Consider the following 19,939-nt stretch of genomic DNA (forward strand, 5'->3'; position numbering starts at 1 on the left):
ACAAACAGTGAGGCAGCCACATCTTCACCAGTACTATATGTCCAGAGGCTGCATGCAGCATTTCCTTGCCCATCTTTTTTTCTGCCCAGAAAGTCTTTATGCTGTGTAGTGGACCTCTGTTCTGTGCCGGTTTCTGCTGGGTTTGGTTGGGATGGAATTAATGTTTTCCAGAGCAGCCTGCCTGGTGCTGTGGTTTAGATTTGTTACCCAGAAGCAGTTGCAAATATGCCTCTGTTTTAGATGTTGAGCATCAAGACCTTCTGTTTATCTATCAAAGTGGAGGGTTGTTAGGGTAGTATGGTTAGGTCATCGTTGGGCTTACTCCTACCGATCTCTTCTTAAAAAGTTCTGTGAGGGAGATGGGCACTTGGGTTCTTTCTTGAGCAAACTTGAGAGAAATTTTGGAGGAGTTTCTCCATAAGTGTACCCAATCAACATCCTCTACCTATTTGCCTACAGTTTCTCTTTGTATGAGGCATGAAACACACTCATGTTGCCTTCCACTTGGGTGCAGGCAGGTCCAGAGGAAAAAAAAGGTAACACAGAGGCACCATCAGCCATCTTAGTTTGGTATGTAGAGTCAGTGAGGGAATTACACAGTTTTCTAGAAGCATGGTATATTGCTGTCCTCCTTTGCTAATGTTTGTGGTTTTCTTTTTTTTTTATTATTCCCAACACAGCAGAAAATTCCAAATATTGCCAGCACTGTGTAAATTCTGTTGATAGGTCACCAATGACTCTCTGGGAGAAAGCAAAGGCAAATTAATACATTTAGGAGCAGTGCCATTTTTGCACAGCACAGCACATCACATTTTGGCATTGCTTGCTGAAGAGGTCTGTGGATTTAGAAGAAGAACTATGGCTAAAAAGAGGAAAAAACTGCTATTTGATGGATAGCTCCAGTTGAACATTCGGCATGAAACTGTGTTAAGGACCAATTTTTTTTGTTCTATTTTTTTTTTGCTCCTTTGTTGTTTCAGGCCCTCAGCCTGATCTCAGCAAAATCAGGCTGACATCTTTTACTCTCACATCCTTTACCTTCTGTTTGTAAGTATATTCTTGCAGGTCAGCAGTGCTCATACAACAGACTGATAACTGTTCATCAGTCTTCTGCTTTGGATCAGTGACATTAACAGCACTTCCCTATCAGTATCTGAGTAGTGCACAAACTGGTTTAATTTGCATTGAAATTCATAGTTGTGCAGGATTCATTTCAGTACTCCTTCCAATACTGAACCAATACCTCAACACATGGCTCGGCATTTCTTACTTTCAGAACTAACAGTGAAAATGTCAGGATTGCTCTTTAGACACGTGCAAAATACAGGGAGACTCAACTTATCTTTGGAGTAGCCACCTTGTGAATCAGCCTCGTGATGATGCTGTGGGCAGAGTCCGTGGGTTAATTGACTTGAAGAAATGGCATAAATAATCCCAGTAATGCCAGAATACAGGAAAGCATTTTACAGCTATGAAAGTGAGCAGATTTGGGGCTTTTCAGAGCAGGTTTCAAAGCTATTTAGTGACAGTATACGTTGTTTTCTTTTACTCAGGGCAGTGATTTCTTCTTTCTTTTTTGGAAAGAGGTTTGTTCCACAGCCAGGGGAGGCACTAACATCAGGGAAGATGCTGACATGTGGACTCTCCTGGCTCCTCAAAGACTGTGCTTCCGTTGGCAAGTAAGAGAAGGAGAAAGATGAGTTTGGGTAGTTGGGATGAAACCAGCTGGGGAAGAGTTAAAAAGGCATCTAGCAGAGGCTGGGGGATGTGATGCCTTCAGAGTTTGCTTCTAGATGTTAGATAAGAGTGGGAGTTAGATAAGACAGATTTTATTTTTGTCCTGATGTAACACTTGATTGCATTTACTGCCTTCAAGGAGCGAATGTTGAACTTTAGTCATGGAGAGGGCTGCTGACTAATCATAATGTAATGACTCATTTGCTTTTTTCTTCTAAAAGGCGTTCACATTTTTGCCACGTTCTAGCATGGATTTGAATAAGAAACCTCCCAGAATGCTATATAAAGGACTTCCAAAGACTCAGCGTGTTAGTAACCCCTACTGGAATCACATAAGGTAAGAGTTATGAATCTCTATGAATTGGATAGTTTTGTAACTGTCGTACTTAGTGTTAAAAGGTGAAATCCCTTCTTTTTCTATCAAATGCTATTTAGATATAACTTAAAACCAGTGCTTTCTAGTATCTTTGTGGTAAGAGTGTCTGTGTTGGGCTTTGTTTGTATGTGTGCTGGGCTGTGTTTGCCAACTTTAGGTTGGCTGTGAAATTTAAATAGGGATATAATATAAATACAATGTATGAGTAATACGGAAATCAATATAATGGAAGTAGAAATGAAAAGGAAATTTAGCCACAAATAAATAAACTATGAAATGGAAATAAATAGAAACTGAAATTCAAAATATAAATTAATGAAGAGATTAATAGAAACAGAAACTAACACCCAAGACTGAGGTGTAGAGAATGGTCCCAAGACAGTAGTATGTTTAGATCTCATTATGATCATAATTACTAATGACTATTTGGAAGGGATTTCCAGTATTATAAGCATTTGTCATTTGGAAATAAATGAAAGATTTCTTTTGTATGGGATTTAAAAATTATTGTGATTGTTAAAATAGAATGTAATCCTGGAAGGCCAGATCTTATATTTGCTTAGTTGCCCTCTACCTTTATCTCCCTTAATAGCACTGTGAAGTAAAGTTTTTACACTATGAATCAGTACAGTGGTTTTAATTTCTCAAGGCAGGCATTCTTTGGATTGAACTCATTTTTGTCTCCCAATTTGAATTCCAGAATTAAACAAACAAACAAAACAAACAAACAAAATCTTTGAAATCTATTCTGAGAAATTTCATTTGATACAATTTTTTCCTTACCATTATGTTGTTGAAAAATGTCACGGTTTTGTTTCAAATTTCTCCTCAACAAAAGCTTTCTCCTTGAAGCTGCAGGTGGGATGCAAGGCAAGCGATTCCAGGGGCTGTAGTGGTGCTGTTTGGAGATTGCTCACGGTCAGGAATACAGAGATCTCATCGCTAGCTGTTGGTAGCCTTGAGCATAGTCTGTGGGAGTTCTCTTATGGAACTTCACCAGAGGAAGGCAATTTAGAGAAAAGCTAGGCAGCCATGGGATCCAGCAAAGCAATGCCCAGAATAGGATTTTCTCTCCAAGCGCTTTTTCAGAGTGTGGATGAAGCAACTTTTGTTCCTTCCCTTATTTGATAGTTTGTTGACTGTTTAGCTGGTCTGATTTTAACAGGTAACATGCAGAGCCTGCTTGGTAACTGCGTGTTACGCTGAAGAGCAGACGAGGTGGTGATGGGTGTATCTGAGGCTAAACAGCAAAAAGAGTGTCTGTGGAGTAGGGAGTCTGAGGAATTAGTTAGGGACTTTCCTCTAAATGTAGAGCGAATGAGAAATACCCCTCAGGTTGGCCACCTTTCTCATTGCAGCCAAAAATAAGTCATTCAAAATAAGCCAACCTTTGAGCAAATATGTGTACTTAGGTGAAGATCATCTTTTAAACTAATATTTATCTTACGGTCAGTGTAAAGTTGTTTGATCTGAGTTTTGTCTCTAACTGCGTTGTGCTGCCCAGGTGATGAAGATGGAGACAGGAGATGAAATTGCTATTGTGGGAATAGCATGCAACTTTCCCGGAGGTAAGTTTTGAGTAAATAGAAAGCAGGATGCTGACTGAATATTGAAAAGCACAGTCACTTGTTAGCATTGATGTGGAGTAAAATAGCATGTTTCCCCCTTAATTTTGCAGAGTTCATGGCTTTGCTACTTGTAGGATCTTTTTGAATGATCTCAGTGTGGTGAAAATGAGTTTGTTTGAATTTGTCCACTGAGAGTGAGAGCTGCAGTGTTTGCTGTGGGCAGGGCTTTGAGCTGCATGCATGAAACTCATGCAGACAAACCAAACGTGTCAGGGATGATTTGGGGTTATTGCACGTGCACTGGCCAGATGATCATGCACAGGTGTAGGACTGTGCATCCATAGGGACGTTTGTATTGTTAGGTTAGATGGATGGAGACATTTAGGTAGCTGGCTGGTGGACTGAGCGTGGGTGTTTAGCCTCAGGTGAGATTGCTGTTGTCCAGTAACTATTCCTGACAGTTCCAGTGCCCGATGTCCCACATCAGCTAGAGCTGAGCTGGTCAGTACTTGGTCATGTAACAGGTTAGCACTGCTTCCAGAGTGAGCGTGGATGAGGACATACGAATAGTGGAGAAAGCTGAAGCTGGGAGGAGATGAAATGTGTGTTGGAACATTGATGCCATGTTATTTTGCTATCTGCCATATTATTTTTCTGAAACAATCTTCAGAGTTTTCAAGGAATTAATTTGGTGGGTTAACTTGCTTTTAAGCATGTAGTGAAAAGATGAGTCATTCCTTCCCATATTTGTGTCACCAAACCATGATGGTTTGTTTATCTGTAGCAATTACATTTCAGCTACCTAGATTCATATGTAGGAGTTTCAGGTAACAGAATGTGTTTTTCTGAATGAGCATGACAAAAGGGAATGCATAATGTAATCTTCTTTGCCATATTTGTACAATAGGTGAAGGAATTGAGAATTTCTGGAAAGTGCTGGAGGAAGGCAAAAACTGCACAGTGGAAATCCCCCCAGAGAGATTTAATACCGAAGAGTGGTACGATCCAGACAGTAACAAGCCAGGAAAAATGTATACAACACGAGCTGCTCTTCTCAATGAGTGAGTGTGTTCCTGTGCTGTGCCACAGATTTTTTTCTGTATCTAGTCTGATGTGTCCAGCCTTTCAGAGAGAGCAAGCTGCAGGGAGATATTATGAATTGGACGTAGAAACAGTTTTCTTTCATCTCACACAATGAACTTGTAGTTTTCAAATTGCAGGAATTCCTGTATCATGACAGTTCTGAGCACATTTCTTTGCAGGCCACGATCTTTGAATGCATAATGCAACTTTACGACCAAACTTGTCATGTGTTGGGATACAACCAGTCGTGCAATGGATGTGTATTTTTGAGTACACACATGCACCTGCGTTAGGTATGAAGGTGTGCATTTCAGATCTGAGGTGGGCTACAGCTGCCAAAGGATTTGTAAAGCCCAGTTATGGCCTGTGGAAGAATGCGGCAGAGTATGGACCCAGAGTACAGTCTGCCTTATGAGTCTTGCCCAGTTTCATTTCGAAGGTTGACCAGATCTGCTGGACCTCAGGCCCTATCTTGTGCTTCCTGGGGCATGTAGCACTAATTAAAATGAAGCTGTGAGAGTTTTATTACAAAGTAAGAAAATTTGCGTTTGCTAAATGGACAAGAAAGGGATCTTACGCTCTTGATTTGCTTGTGAAGGTGTACTGTTCTTATGACCAGTATTATAAGAATCCAGAACTGGATCATGATCAGTCCTCTTTTTCCCTGGGCTTGTACTGTCATGTATTTAAAAATAAATAAATAAATAAATTTTTCTCCCTTTTGACTCGAGTCAGTCGTTCATCATGCTAGGGAATTATGTGTATATAAATATCGGGTAATAATCTGGCTAGATTTAAATGAGTATTTTATTCATATTGTGCTTCTTTTTGTTCTGTTTATTTTAGATTTAACACTTTTGACAACCACCTGTTTGGAATTAATAATGTGGAAGCTGAAAGCATGGATCCACAGCAGAAATTACTTTTAGAATGTACATATAAAGCGCTGGAGGATGCAGGAATCCCTGTAGAAGCCATCAGTGGCACCAAAACAGGTGTTTTTGTTGGTAAGACATAATTTCATGATGAAGAATGTCCCTTTTACCCTCATAAAAATGAAACACCCCTTTCTAAACTGCATATGTAACCTTAAGGCTACTGTATTATGACACTACTGGAAAATTTTGGTGAAGATAGACTGTTAGGTCACTAGAAATTTATTATATAATTAACACATCTACTTTTAGATGTTCACGTTAATATCTTGATGCACTGGTGTTGACAGAAAACAGTTAAAGTCTTCACCTTGCCAAACCCCCAAACCTTTTCCAAGACTGATACTCTCAATCCAGTCTGACACCTTTGTATTTAGCACTGTACCAGTGGTTAAGGTGTTTTTGACATTAAGATCATCTTGTAGTTAGTAGTATGCTACTGTGGTGCACTTGTCCAACTGTTGATTGTCCCAAGAAGCGAATCTGTTTTTGGTTATTGTAGTGTGTGTCTATTTCCAGAGCTGTCCAGGATAGTTAGACTGATGAAGGATAGGGATGAGCTATTTATGTTGCTCTCTGGTCTGGAATATGCTCTCGTTACACTGAGGGAATTATTCCTTCCTCTCTATAGAGATGTACTGCATTTTCCACACGCCTTTGGACTTGGGATCCTCCTATAGTGCAGGCATCTGTGTTCCCAGGGAGGCGGTTCAAATGCTGCCCAAGACACAGGTCCTGTTCTTTTCTACTTCTTTCTTGACTTCCTGGATCACAGTGAGCAAACTAAAGATACATGAAGAACACTTAATATGGCTTTCACTGTGATATTTTACTTGGAGCATTTGAGGAAATGAAGGTAATGCTCTGTAAGTTTCTGTTCCATTCCATCTGTCCTCGCTCTAACTTGTTTGTATCTGTTATCATAGATAAGACAAACCAACTACTCTTAAACTGAGATTCAGGGGTCTAAACAGGCTATGTATACCTTAATTGTGTCATACAATGACCTAAACCAGCAGGACAAGCCTGTAATTTACGGTCTTCTGACATGAGTAGAAAAAGCTTTACCATAGAAGTTGTGTTGCTAAGTAGGTTAATGATGAAACAGAAAAACATACACATGGTGTCAAGTTCAGTGCTATACATCCCTTTTCTTCACTCAGGGTAACATGACGTATTTGTATTGTTACAGGCCTTATGAATCGAGACTTTGAAATCATAAGAAACAAATCAGTAAGTGAAATAAATCATTACGCTGGTACAGGAGCAGCAATGAGCATAGCTGCTAATAGGGTCTCCTTCACATTTAATCTGACTGGACCATCGCTGACAATTGACACTGCTTGTTCATCATTTCTTTTTGCCCTGCATTACGCCTTGCGAGCAATGAAATCAGGTAATGAGACTGAAGAGATGGTAGGCAAAGAAATTAGAATTAATGCTGTATGAAATTGCTGAGATATAAATATTTCATATTTTTATTCTTCCTGAGATGTGATTAATACCTTCATGTTCACCAGTAGGTGCTTTAATGGATTCCAGTGCCTCAGAAATATGCACTGTACCTGCAGAAGCAGTAATCTTTTACTGTGAGGAATTCTGTTACTTTCTCTAACATAGCCTGATGCAATTTTAGATAATTGTATTGGGTACTTTTTCAACAACCAATCACAATGACAGATTCCAATCTTAACAATTAAAACATCACAACTAACTTTTAGTATCAATGATGTCTTTCTGTAATATCTGTCTTTTCAATCAACTAAGTTACAGTTAATGTGTTTCTTTCTGTGACCTTGAACATCTCAACTGGAATATGTTTCTGTTTTACTCCAGGAGATTGTGAGGCAGCTATTTGTGGTGGTGTGAACAGCATAATAGATCCCCTCACCTTTGTGTCTCTCAGTAAAGCAAAAATGATCGCTCCAGATGGGATGAGTAAACCCTTTTCCAAAAAGGCAGATGGCTACGGAAGGGGAGAAGGCTGTGGTGTTGTTTTCCTCAAACCACTGGAAAAGGTAAGACTGTTTGTGAAGAAGCCTAAAATAAGCCTGGCTTCTTACCTGAATTTTGTGTATCCATTTCTTGTAATTATTGTAGCAAAAAGCATTTCTAATATAAGCTTATTATTAGCATTAGGAAAACATTTATGCTTTTCTTCTAGCGTGGGAAAGATCAGAAATGTAAGAATCATAGAATCGTAGAATCATAGAATCATAGAATCATAGAATCATAGAATCATAGAATCACAAGGTTGGAAACGACCTACAAGATCATCTAGTCCAACCGTCTCCTCATCACCATTGCCACCACTAAAGGTTACTTTTCCTCGCAGATAGATAAAGCATGAGATGATTAAAGATGATTTTCTGTTTCTATGAAACAGGCAATGGAAGACCACAGCAAAATTTGGGGTGTTATAAACATCAGTGCAGTCAATCAGAATGGTAGGTCTACAACGCCGATCACAAGGCCGTCTCAAATAGAGCAGGAGAAGTTGCTGCGCAGCATTTATGAAGGTCATGTGGATCCCTCAGTTGTGCAGTATATTGAAGCTCACGGGACGGGAACTGCTGCTGGAGACCCCACGGAAGCTGAAAGCCTTGGCAATGTCATCTGTAAAAACAGACCTTCACAAGTTCCTGCTCTGAAAATTGGTTCGGTGAAAGGAAATATTGGCCACACTGAATCAGCTGCTGGAGCAGCAGGTTTGATCAAAGTGCTTCTGATGATGCATCATGGGAAGATTGTTCCATCTTTGCATTACTCCAAGGAGATGAGCAGCATCGATACAGAGAAGTTAAACCTTGCCATTCCCACCGCGGTGGAGCCCTGGGAAGATTCCGGTGAGTACGGAAGAGTAGCTGGCATCAACTGCTTTGGATTTGGAGGAACCAATGCCCATGTTGTAGTCAGGCAGGTTAAGCAGCCAGAGCCTCTTCCTGCCTTTAAGAGGCCGCTGGAATTAGTCCTGCTGTCCGCAGCATCAGCTAAGTCCCTTCAGATGACAATGGCAGACACAGCTGCGCATCTGAGTACAAGAAACTGCATAACTCTGCCAAGCGTGGCCTATACATCTGCCTGCAGAAGAAGCCATGCCAACTACAGGTACCGAAAAGCATTTGTGGCAAACTCTCTCCGACACTTGCAGCAAGAAGTTACGTCGGCAGCAAGCACTGACTTTGCCACGTCCAAGGTGGAGCCTCAGCTGGTGTTTGTGTTCTGTGGCAACGGCGTAACACTGAAGGAGTTCAGTGAGGCACTGCTGAGCTCAGAGCCGGTGTTCAGGGACAAGTGTAAGGAAGTAGAAGCGCTCTTTCGGAAACACGCTCCCATCAGCCTTCTGCCAGCAAGAGGTCGCAGCTCAAAGGAGTTGCTGAATCCAGAACTCTCCCAGCCCATGCTCTTTGCCCTGCAGGTTGCCTTAGCTTCTCTTCTAAAGTACTGGGGCATTAAGCCAGTGGCTGCAGTTGGCCATTCCGTGGGGGAAGTTGCCGCAGCACATTTTGCAGGGTACCTTTCCCTGGCAGATGCGGTCAAAGTGATATATCACCGGAGCAGGCTGCAGGCCAAGACTGCCAGGGGCAGAATGCTGGTGGTTGGAAACATCCCCGTTCAAGAGATTGCTGAACATCTGCATCGCTACTCGGGAAAGGTGTGCATTGCAGCTTTCAACAGCCCAGTTTCCTGCACCTTGTCTGGAAATCCAGATGATGTGGACTTGGTCCAGAAAGATTTAGCAGAAGCTTTCAGCCACAGAAACATCTTTCTTCATGTCTTGAATGTCCCAGCTGCCTACCACAGCCCTAGCATGGATGTGATACTTGGGGAGTTGGAGCAAAGCGTAGAGCCTTTAGAGGTACAGAAGGGTGATGTTGAAGTAATTTCAACTCTGACCGGGGCAGCTGCTTCTGCAAATGACTTCACTCGTGGCAAATTCTGGGCCCAGCATACTCGTGAGCCAGTTGCTTTCACTCAAGCCATAGCGACTGCAGCTAGAGACAGGGAAAATGTAGTGTTTGTTGAAATAAGTCCTCATAGAGCGTTGCAGAGAAGTATAAAAGAGACTCTAGGGAAAGTCACCAAGGTTTTCCCTTCTCTGCAGTCCGATGCAGAGTATCAGGCACTCTTTAGTTTGGTCGGAAATCTGTTTGAATTGGGCTATAATCCCAACTGGCACCACTTTTATGATGGATATCAAAGCATTCCAGTAACCATTCCACGATATCAATTTGATCGTAAAAGAGCTGTGGCTTCTCTGGATACCCGCCAACAAGCAAATCAAAGAGACGTTGGCTCTGGTCATCCTTTGATTTATGTCATCAACAGTGACAACACGCAGTTTGGCTGCCTGCTCTCCCAGGACACCACATCCTACTTATATGAGCACAAGAACAACGGTGTGGCTTTAGTTCCTGGTGCTTTTTATGTGGAGCTTGGTCTGGCCTGCGTGATGAGCAGCTCAGGACCTAAAATGCCTCTGAGTGCTTGCCAGATGAGCGTCAGTTTTTCAGCGCCGTGCGTTCTCACACAGAGTTCCCAAGTCTTGAATATCAATCTGAGTCCACAAAAAGCAGCGACAGCCTTTGAGATACTCTCTTCCTCCAACGCAGTTTACGCTTCAGGCCAAGTTAGAAAGGTGCCTGAGGCTGTGGTGGAAGAAAGCACCATCTCCTTCCAAGAGGTCTATCACAGATGCACGTCAGTGATTAGCACAGAGAAGGTCTATGAAGCACTGTCTCAGATTGGCTTTCAGTATGGCTCCGTATTCAGGCAGCTCAGGGATGTGCATTATTGCCAGGAACTAAAGGAAGCTATAACAAGCATCAAGGTGAACAAGGAGACTCTCGGAGAGATGTACAGCTACTGTATCCACCCAGTGCTGCTGGACTGTTTTATGCAGATGACTGCTGTCGTGATCTCGAGCACGCAGCAGTCCAGAGCAGGCTTTCCTTCAGGGATAGGCAGCCTGGTGGTGCTGCGACCTCTGGAGGAAGAAATGATGATATATATGAGAACAAGCAAATCCATTGGGAACTGCTTTGAGGTCTGTGGATGCTTCATGGACAAACACGGGTCCGTTTTGGCTGAACTCAAGCGTGTTGCCATCACTTTCATGAAACCAGCGTCTTCCAGAGACAATGAGTTCATGTTTGAGAACAAGTGGTCGGAAGTTTCTCCGTCAAAGATGATTGGTCATGTAGAAGCAGTGCCTAGAGTCCTAGTGTTCGCTGACAAATTTGGGATAGCTGAGCAGCTCAGAAAATATTTGCATCCTGATTCCAGATACGTTATGTATGAAGACTGGGAATCCCTCTTGGAAGTCCACGCGGGGAATAAGATGAAAGCAGAGGTTGAGGATTACGATGAAGTTCTCTTCCTGTGGGGAATTCAAAAGGTGAATGAAGAGCTCCCAAGTAAGGTGGTCGACCAGCTCTCCAAGTGTTGTGAAGCCTATCGCCAAGTTATCGTGGCGTTAAGAGAGAAAAGTTCTCCCTGTTCAATCCGAGTGATCAGCTACAGAACAACAGAAAGAAATGTAGACCACGTTAACTGTGGGTTTGCATTGCATGGCATGACCAGAACTTGTGTTGTTGAAGTTCCAGAAATCACGTTTCAGATAATTGACCTCAGCTCTTCCAGCTCCCTGGACATCTCAACATTATCAGATGTCCTTGTCAAATACAGAGGAAAGGATTATCCAGAAGTCTACATCAGCCAAGGAAGAATTTATGCATCTGAAATCAAACGCACTCCTTTTGTAGATGAAGATTACAGCCAGCATGTACGGTCTCTCCAGAATTCAGAAACATTCACTTTGTACACTGCTGATCCATACTCAGCAAAAGACTTGTCTGCTGAACTATCCACCAGCACTGCTACTCAACTGGAAAATCAAAGTGTTGAGATTCAAGTGGATAAGATCTGTATCCACTCTGAAGATTATTTTCCCATTAGTGTTTCTAGTCGTAACTTTGGCAATACACTCTACTGGAATTCCCAAGCAGCAGACAAACACAGACTTTTAGCTCTTGATTTCAGTGGCACAGTCATTGCAATAGGCACAGCTGTGAAGAAGGTTAAAGTGGGTGATCGCGTGGTTTCATGTTATCCGGCAGCTGCATCATCCAGAATTCAGGTCCCAGGAACTGTTTGTTTAAATGTAAAGAAATTTCCGTGCTTTCAGACCGTCCCTTGTGTGTCCTACTTCATCATTGCATGGGAGATCTTAAATCAGAGGTTACCCAAGGGGAAGCACGGCAGAACTTTGGGAATTATTTCTACAGAACCATCATCAGTGTTATGCCGTGTTCTTTCTGTGGCAGCAGAAGAGGTGGGCTGGAAAACAGTACTTGCAAGGCCCACTCCTGATATGTTGCAGCATGTAAATGCATGCAATGCCCTTGTTGTTCTTCCTTCAGTAGGGAGATTGTCTCAGGAGGATTTGGCACACATGTACTGTCTGAAAGATGTGGTGATAGTATGTGGCCATCAGCAATCGGAATGTATTCAGAGCGTCAGTGGACTTGATCATGAACATATCAGCTTTCATATTCTCATCCTTAGCAGTATCTTCCAGAAGGCATCTCTAAAGGAACTCCAAAAGGCGGTGCGGGTGTGGATCAGTTCTTTAGATATGAAACGGTTCAGACATCTACCAGGCTCTGTCTTCCAGCAAACTGAGAACTTTGAAAGGCCGCAGCCTGTGGTGTGCTCTTTTACCTGCAAATCTGTCCCACTTGCTGTACTGAGAAAGCAGAAGGACATCCCTGTTCTTTCAGATATCCCACTGTATGGATCTGAGAAGAAGATATTTAAGCCGAACGCTGTTTACGTAGTAGCAGGGGGGCTCACTGGCCTTGGCTTTGAAACTGTGAAATTCATTGCGGCGAATGGAGGAGGGTGTATTGCAATACTGTCCAGGAAAATTCCGAGCAAGGAGAAGCAAGAAGAGATGAGGGATTTGCAGATGAAGTATGAAGGCAGCAAAATAGTGTTTGTGCAGTGTGACATTACTTTGACCAGCGATGTTGAGGAAGCTTTCCAAATCATTGCAAAATTATTTGAAGGGTGTCCAATCAAAGGTGTCTTTCAAAGTGCTGTTGTTTTACATGATGGTCGTCTTGAAGTTCTGAAGTTTGCTGACTTTCAGAAAGTGCTAAGCCCCAAAGTGGCAGGGACTCTAAATCTTCATTGGGCTACAAGAGGCCAACAGCTTGACTACTTTGTGTGCTACTCCTCCGTTACTTCCTTTCTAGGAAACTCCACGCAGGCAAACTACGCAGCTGCAAACTCTTTCCTGGACGTCTTCTGCCTCTACAGGAGGAACTGTGGTCTTTCGGGCCAATCCATCAACTGGGGTGCTTTGAACCTCGGCGTATTGCTCAATCAAAACCAGATTCAGAACATTCTGGGATCCAAGGGCATAGATATTCTGGAAGTGCATGAGATTCATGAGTATCTCAAGAAGAGCTTACTTTCAAATAACCCTCAGCAAGCTGTTGTCAAATTAAATGTTAAAACTTTATTTAATCATGTTTTTACTCGTATTATTTCAATCAAAAATCGGTTTACATCACTCATGTTAGAAGAATTTGGAAGCAAGCTTGATCCCCCTGAGAAATCTCAAGTCCAGGACACTGCTTCAGTCAAGTCTGAAGACTATATTACCTCACTGATGGCTGACCTCACTGGACTGAACCCAGATGAACTGGCCATGAATACTCCACTTTCATCACTGGGCATCGACTCTATGTTAGCCATGACAATTCAGAACCGCGTCTTTCAAGAAAGAAAGGTGGACATACCTCTTCTGAAACTACTTGATCCTCACACCACTCTGTCAAGTTTAGTAGTAGTTTTAGGAGAAACAACCAATGCAGATGGAACTGTAGAGAAAAAAATGTCTGCAGTTGCAAGTGGAGAACATGAGAGCTGGCTGTAGGAATCATTTCTTTCAATAACTGTGTGGCTTTCAAGATAAGTAGACCCCTTTGCAGGATCTCAGAATTGTTATGGCAAAGGCAAGTTTGAACTTGCACATATGCTGAATGTAATCTGTGTTTTCCTAGAAAAACTCACACCAGTTTCTCCTGCCATTGCTCTAACTTTGTTACTTGCAGATAGTGGTATGATGTTATGCTTCCAATCTCTTTTACCTTCATTTTCAATATTTTTAACTGTAAATAGAATACAGAATTTCATTTGATGAATTTGTATGTTAAAGTCACATTATGTACTTTTTTAACCATACTAAGGTCCTGATTGAAAAGAATGAGTTCACTGTTTTAAATGATGAATGTCTGTGTAAAGCAACTCTGCATTTTCCCAATTGTTTTTCATTATTGCTTTTTTTAGTGTACGGTAATTTTCTGATTCTTATAAAGGTGTATAAATTGGACATCTTTTGAATGTCTTTTCTAGATGTTGTGTATTTAAGCGGTTTCTTTTCCAACAATTTAGAATTTGTATTTTGCTTATGCAAAAATGTTAAAAATTGTCAGTAAAACAACTCTATTTGTTAGCCATCTTTTATGAAAGAGCATATAAATGGAAATAGTAACAGTTTTTAAAAGAAAACAGAACATCACTTTCAGGGATAACAGATCAATCCGCTGAAGCCATCTCTTCTCCAAGCTACTACACTAGACCTTTTTCCTAAGTTACTCATCCTCCAGTTCCTTCTGCAACCTCAGGAATCCCTCTAGATGCATCCCATCATGTCCCATGAAATTGTGTGCATATTATCAAGCATTACATGATCCAGGCAAGAGAAGTAAAAGGCAGAGGTTTATTTAGCCCAAAATGTCCTTTTGCACAACAAAGAGATGCTCTGACTAATTGCCCGGGGCAGAAGGCAAACCATGCAGCTCTGAGTACATTTTTCAAATAAAAATTCTATCTCTTCTCATTAATTTATGCCACTGCTGTGCAGAGCCTATCTGACTAATTACATTCATGGGTATACTCAGACCAGGGGAGGCAGGCATCTTTGCAGATTGCCTACATGTATCATTTCAGGATCTGAGTGGAAAAATCAATGTTTTTCCACAGACTGCGCTAGGGATGTGATTATCTAATGACTGAACATGCATCCTGCTAATGGGATCCTTCCTGTGATAACGGGACTGAGAGTTTGGAGACTGAGAGCCTTTGAAAACACACCACAGGTGGTTAATGCTACCTGAGGATCATTGCAATGACCGAACAATATTGTCACTAAAAGCTTTCTGTGAAACATAGAAACTGACTTCTTCAACAAGTAATTTATCTAATTACAGTCCCGATTATGAACAGAACATTGTTTTCCAGGCAGAAAGGGCAGCTGCAGCTTTCTTCTAGCTCATGTCTGACAGCAGCTGACAAAGAGCACTGAATCCAATGCAAGGGTCCGAGCAAGATCTGCAAGAGTCTGCAAGGGTCTGTTTGCATGCTCCGGCGATGATATCTGGCAGTACAGAAGAGCACGCAGGACTCTGTCACTGCTCCTGTTGCACTGTCACAGCAATGCAGGCTGTTTCTGTGTTTCTCCCAGGCCATCCTGCTGCTTCTGGATAACTTTCCCTTCCCTTCCAGCTGCTTGCAGGTTTCAGGCCATCTAACGTATCTCCTATCTACTGTGTCATCTGCTTGCATTTCCCACTCTGTCTTTCTGCTTGTATGTCCTACACATTTGGCAGGCAGAAGCAAAAGGGCCCTCAGCACCCTGCCACTGCTGTGCTCCTCTGCACTGCGACCTGGTTGGAACAGGTTGGCCATGTGTGCCCTTGTGACCAAGAAGGCCAGTGGTGCCCTGGGGTACATCAAAAAGTGTGTGGCCAACTGGCTGAGGGAGCTTCTACTCTGCCATGGTGAGGCCAAGTGTGTAGTGCTATGTCCTGTTCTGGGCTTCCCAGCTCAAGAAAGACAGGGAAGTTCTGGAGAGGGTGTAGTGGAGGGCCACAAAGAAGGTGAAGGGTTTGAAGCATCTCCCTTATGAGGGAAGGGTGAGAGATCTGAGGCTGTTCAGCCTGGAGAAGACAGAGAGAGCGTCTCATTAAAGCTTATAAATATCTAAATGTTAAGAATCAAATGGATGGGTTTAGACTCTTTTTGATGGTGTCCAGTGATAGGAGCAGAGGCAGTGAATACAAACTGGAACACAGTAAGTTCCATCTGAACATGAAAAAGAATGAGGGTGACAGAGCAGTGAAACAGGCTGCTCAGAGAGGCTGTGGACACTCCTTCTTTGGAAATCTCCACGACCCACCAAGAAGCTTTCCTGTGTCACCTGCTGTAGGAAACCTGCTCAGCAGGAAGTTGGACTTGATGATCCCCAGAGGTCCCTTCCAGCTCCTACCATTCTGTGATTTGTGACATATTACATTTTTTATTTCAAGCAAGGAGAGAAATCATTAGTTCCACTTTTTAAGTAATTAAGCCAATACGTAGTAGTGCTGACCATTTCTGGAAGCAGACACAATTCATGTTATGAAACTGTTAATTGAAAGAGTTAGTATCAAAATATCATGATTGAGGTAAGAACCATTCAGAGAACAAAGTGAATCAGCTTCCCGATTTGCCTGTTACTGTGATCTCAATCTTTGCATTGGATTTTTAACATGTAGACACTAAACTTGTTCTCTGGGAAGAGAATAATATTGTCTTTAATGAGCTGTAGAAATCTGCCCAGTAAGCTTTGTGCTTTAGATTTTTTAGGAAATTGCTCCCATGCTTTGTAGGATTATCCTCCTTGGCTTTAAGACCAGGAAAGTTCAGAGATAGTGATGATGACAGGAATGTCACTCATACAATTGTCTAGGCAATTTTTATTTTCCTCATCTCGTTTTTACTGGTTTTCGTTACTGTTGTTACTCTTTTATGCCTCTCAACTGGTATTGGATACAAACACCTGATAGAAGGGCAGATGGGCACAGGACAGCAATACCTGCGTTTTCACCACTCTGGTGGCCAGTGCTGCTAGACAGAGCTAAGGGGACAATTCAGATTCCCTTTGTAACCAGGACCACTGTCTAGTTTCAGCTGGAACAGAGTTGTTTTTCATAGTGTTCAGTATGATGCTATGTTTTGCCTTTAGGAAAAAAAACAATGTTTATAGCACACTGATGTTCTAGTTGTTGCTGAGCAGTGCTGAATGGAGCCAAGGACGTTTCAGTTTCTCAGCTTCTTGTGCTGTCTTACCAGTGAAGGGCTGGGGGCCATAAGGAGCTGAGAGGGAATGGAACCAGGACAACTGATCTGAACTAGGCAATGGGTATTTCATACCATATGACAATGTAAAGAAACTATAAAACTATGGGGAGTTGGCAGTGGGTAGCTGCTGCTCTGGGACTGGCTGGGCACCATTTGGCAGATAATAAGCAATTGAGCTGTGCATTACTTGTTTTGGTGTATATATATATATAATTATCATTACTTTTATTTCTTTCTTCCTTTTCTGCCTTAGCAAATAGTTGTTATCTCAACCTACAAGTTATACTTTTTTTCCAATTCTCTTCCCCATCCCACTGGAAGGTGGGGGTGAGTGAAGGGCTGTGTGGTGCTCAGCTGCTGCCAGCTTAGGCCGCAACAACCACACAGACTAGATTCGACAGAATGAATCTGCTTCTTTGGAAATACCTCAAATCCACGTTTAATTTGTATTTTCTTTTGGAAAAGAAGCAGTGCTGTAGTTGCTGTGTCAATTCCCACTAACTTGAGTGAAGAAGGACTTGAGTTGCCTTAAAGGTTATTTGGAGAAAATATCTGTTTACAATTTGCTGCCTGAAGCTCTATTACAGCAAACAGCAGTAGACTCAGGATGAAAGAGAGTTATTTTGAAATGCACCTTCTTAGATGCATACAAATATGATTTATATATCCTTGAGAAATTATATGTCAAGGATATCAAGGAAATATCAAAGATATATCTCAAATATCCTTGAGGTCCCTTCCAACCCTGGCCATTCTGTGATTCTGTGATTCTGTGAAATAATTGAAATCTACAGAAACACTAGAATGATGATAACAGTTAAAGCGATTGTGGTGGGAATGGCTTGGATAATTCTAGCTCACCTTTCTTAAATATTTTATTGACTATACTCTATATATTATATACTACAAATAGCAGTCAGGTAAAACAGAACAGCTGGTTCATAATCTCATTGCACTTAGCTCTGTACCGAGCAAGAAAATTCATTCTGCTGTATTTATCAAGTTGATGATACCTTGGTTGAAAAGTTGACATGAGTGCTTACTCTGAAGACTGATGATTAAAAATCAACTGTGCTTAATTAAATTTGCTTCCAGAGATGTCTTACTGCATCACTGAGGAGACTGTTCAATATTTGCATTCCTTAGACACTCTCTTTGCAGAGTTAGAAAGAAACAAATCCTCCTGTCTTCAGCATCTCCCCATAAATGAGAAGTAGCTGGAGAGATTGGGACAGTATGAACATAAGCTGTGCTAGGTTTAGGAGAGACAATGTCTCAGACAGTGTATGAAAATACAAGCTGCCTGTCCCACTAGGAAACCAACGGAATTATTCCTCCACTTCCTGTTAATACCTCAAACTGACAAGAGAAAGCACAATTGAACAGCTGAATGCAAGAAATCAATCGCATGACTTTCCAAGTTGGTTGTCCATTGAAATGTTAATTTTATGAATGCTTTTTGGAAATAATTGGCAACACTTCATTTTTACATGTCCCACTTGTGTTCCACTGCTTGCATCTAGTACTGGAAACAGCGGAAAAAGAACACTGAATTTAAAACTAGGCATTGCACAGAGCCGCACTTGGAAGAAAAGCTGAAAGAAGCTAAAAAGCATAATTTCTCTTTCTGTCAGCAGAATGAGGAGGGTATGGGCTGTAAGTTCCCTTCCAGGGAAGGGAACTAGTTGGGTTCACATAGGGGTTGGCATTGCAACTAGCCCTGTTGAATATCTTCACTGATGATCTGGATGAAGGGACTGAGTGTGCCTTCAGGAACTCTGCAGATGACACCCAGCTGGGAGGAACTGTCAGTCTGCTGGAGGATAACAAGGCCCTTCAGAAGGATCTGGACAGGCTGAATCAATGGGTTGAGGCCAATTGTATGAGCTTCAACAAGATGAAGTGCACAGTGCTGCACTTCGGTCACAATAACCCCACACAGTGCTACAGGCCTGGCAGCAGAGTGGCTGAAAGCTGTACAGTGGAAAAGAATCCGGGTGTCTTAGTTGACAGCCAGCTGAACACCAGCCAACACTGCGCCCAGGTGGCCAAGAAAGCCAACGGCATCCTGGCTGGTTTCAGGAACAGTGCGGCCAGCTGGAGCAGGGAGGTGGTCATCCTCCTATTCTCAGCACTGGTGAGGCTGCCTGCACCTTGAGTACTGTGTTCAGTTTTGGGCCCCTCTGTACAAGATAGTGAGGCCCTGGAGTGTGTCCAGAGAAGGGCAGCAAAACTGTGAGGAACTTGGAGCACAAGGCTTATGGGGAGCAACTGAAGGAGCTGGGATTGTTCAATCTGAAGAAGAGGAGGCTCCGGGGAGACCTTCTTGCTCTCTGCAACTACATGAAATGAAGTTGTAGCAAAGTGAGGGTCGGCCTCTTCTTCCACATAATAGCAATAGGGTGAGAGTGAATGGCTTCAAGTTGCACCACAGTAGCTTAAGGATGGATATCAGGAAAAAATTCTTAGAAAGACTGCTAAGATACTGGAATGGGCTGCCCCAGAGTGGAGGTGGAGCCCACAGAGGTGGTGGAGCCACTGTCCCTGGAGGTTTTCAACAAAAGGGTAAATGTCACACTGAGTGACATGGCTTAGTGGTATGGTAGAACTGGGTTGATGGTTGGACTAGATCTTAGTGGTTTTTCCAAATATAATTATTATATGATTCCCTTTGGGGCATTTTTGGGCAAGGCTGAAAGGACTCTAAAGGCAGTAAGGTTCCTGATTCATATTGGCTTCATCCAGAGCCATTTCTTAATAACAGTGCCTCCTGCATATGAGTGCTTTCTGGATGTTGATGGATTTTTGCTGTGCAACTGTGCAGGGTAGATCACTGCAGGAGGCCTGCTGCCCATCTCACATTATCTTCAGGTCTGGGTTTCTTTCAGTTTCTGCAGACCCTATGAGGGTTGTATAGTGCTGCAATGGGAAGCACTCTCAAAGTCTTTGCACTGTCAAAATCTTCATCCCTGCCCTATGAGAACCCCCAAGTCCACTCCATCCCCAGACTCTTTGCCGAGAAACTGTGCAGCAAGCCGCATGTGGCA

The 19,939-nt window shown here is 42.4% G+C and overlaps 1 protein-coding gene across 1 annotated transcript; it reads left to right on the plus strand.

Moving 5' to 3' along the window:
* Positions 1-1,611: 1,611 nt before the first annotated feature.
* On the plus strand, positions 1,612-14,115 carry LOC122159761 (phthioceranic/hydroxyphthioceranic acid synthase-like). The gene is made up of 8 exons (XM_042817594.1): positions 1,612-1,679; positions 1,959-2,074; positions 3,618-3,681; positions 4,589-4,742; positions 5,611-5,771; positions 6,892-7,095; positions 7,536-7,717; positions 8,086-14,115. Exons 3-8 carry the CDS (start codon positions 3,621-3,623, stop codon positions 13,642-13,644), a joined length of 6,321 nt encoding a protein of 2,106 aa, XP_042673528.1. The 5' UTR covers positions 1,612-1,679; positions 1,959-2,074; positions 3,618-3,620; the 3' UTR covers positions 13,645-14,115.
* Positions 14,116-19,939: the final 5,824 nt, after the last annotated feature.

This window comes from Centrocercus urophasianus, unplaced genomic scaffold, assembly GCF_019232065.1.
Source record: "Centrocercus urophasianus isolate 14NV4802_14NV808 unplaced genomic scaffold, USGS_Curo_1.0 seq_16, whole genome shotgun sequence".
Taxonomy (NCBI): Eukaryota; Metazoa; Chordata; class Aves; order Galliformes; family Phasianidae; genus Centrocercus; species Centrocercus urophasianus.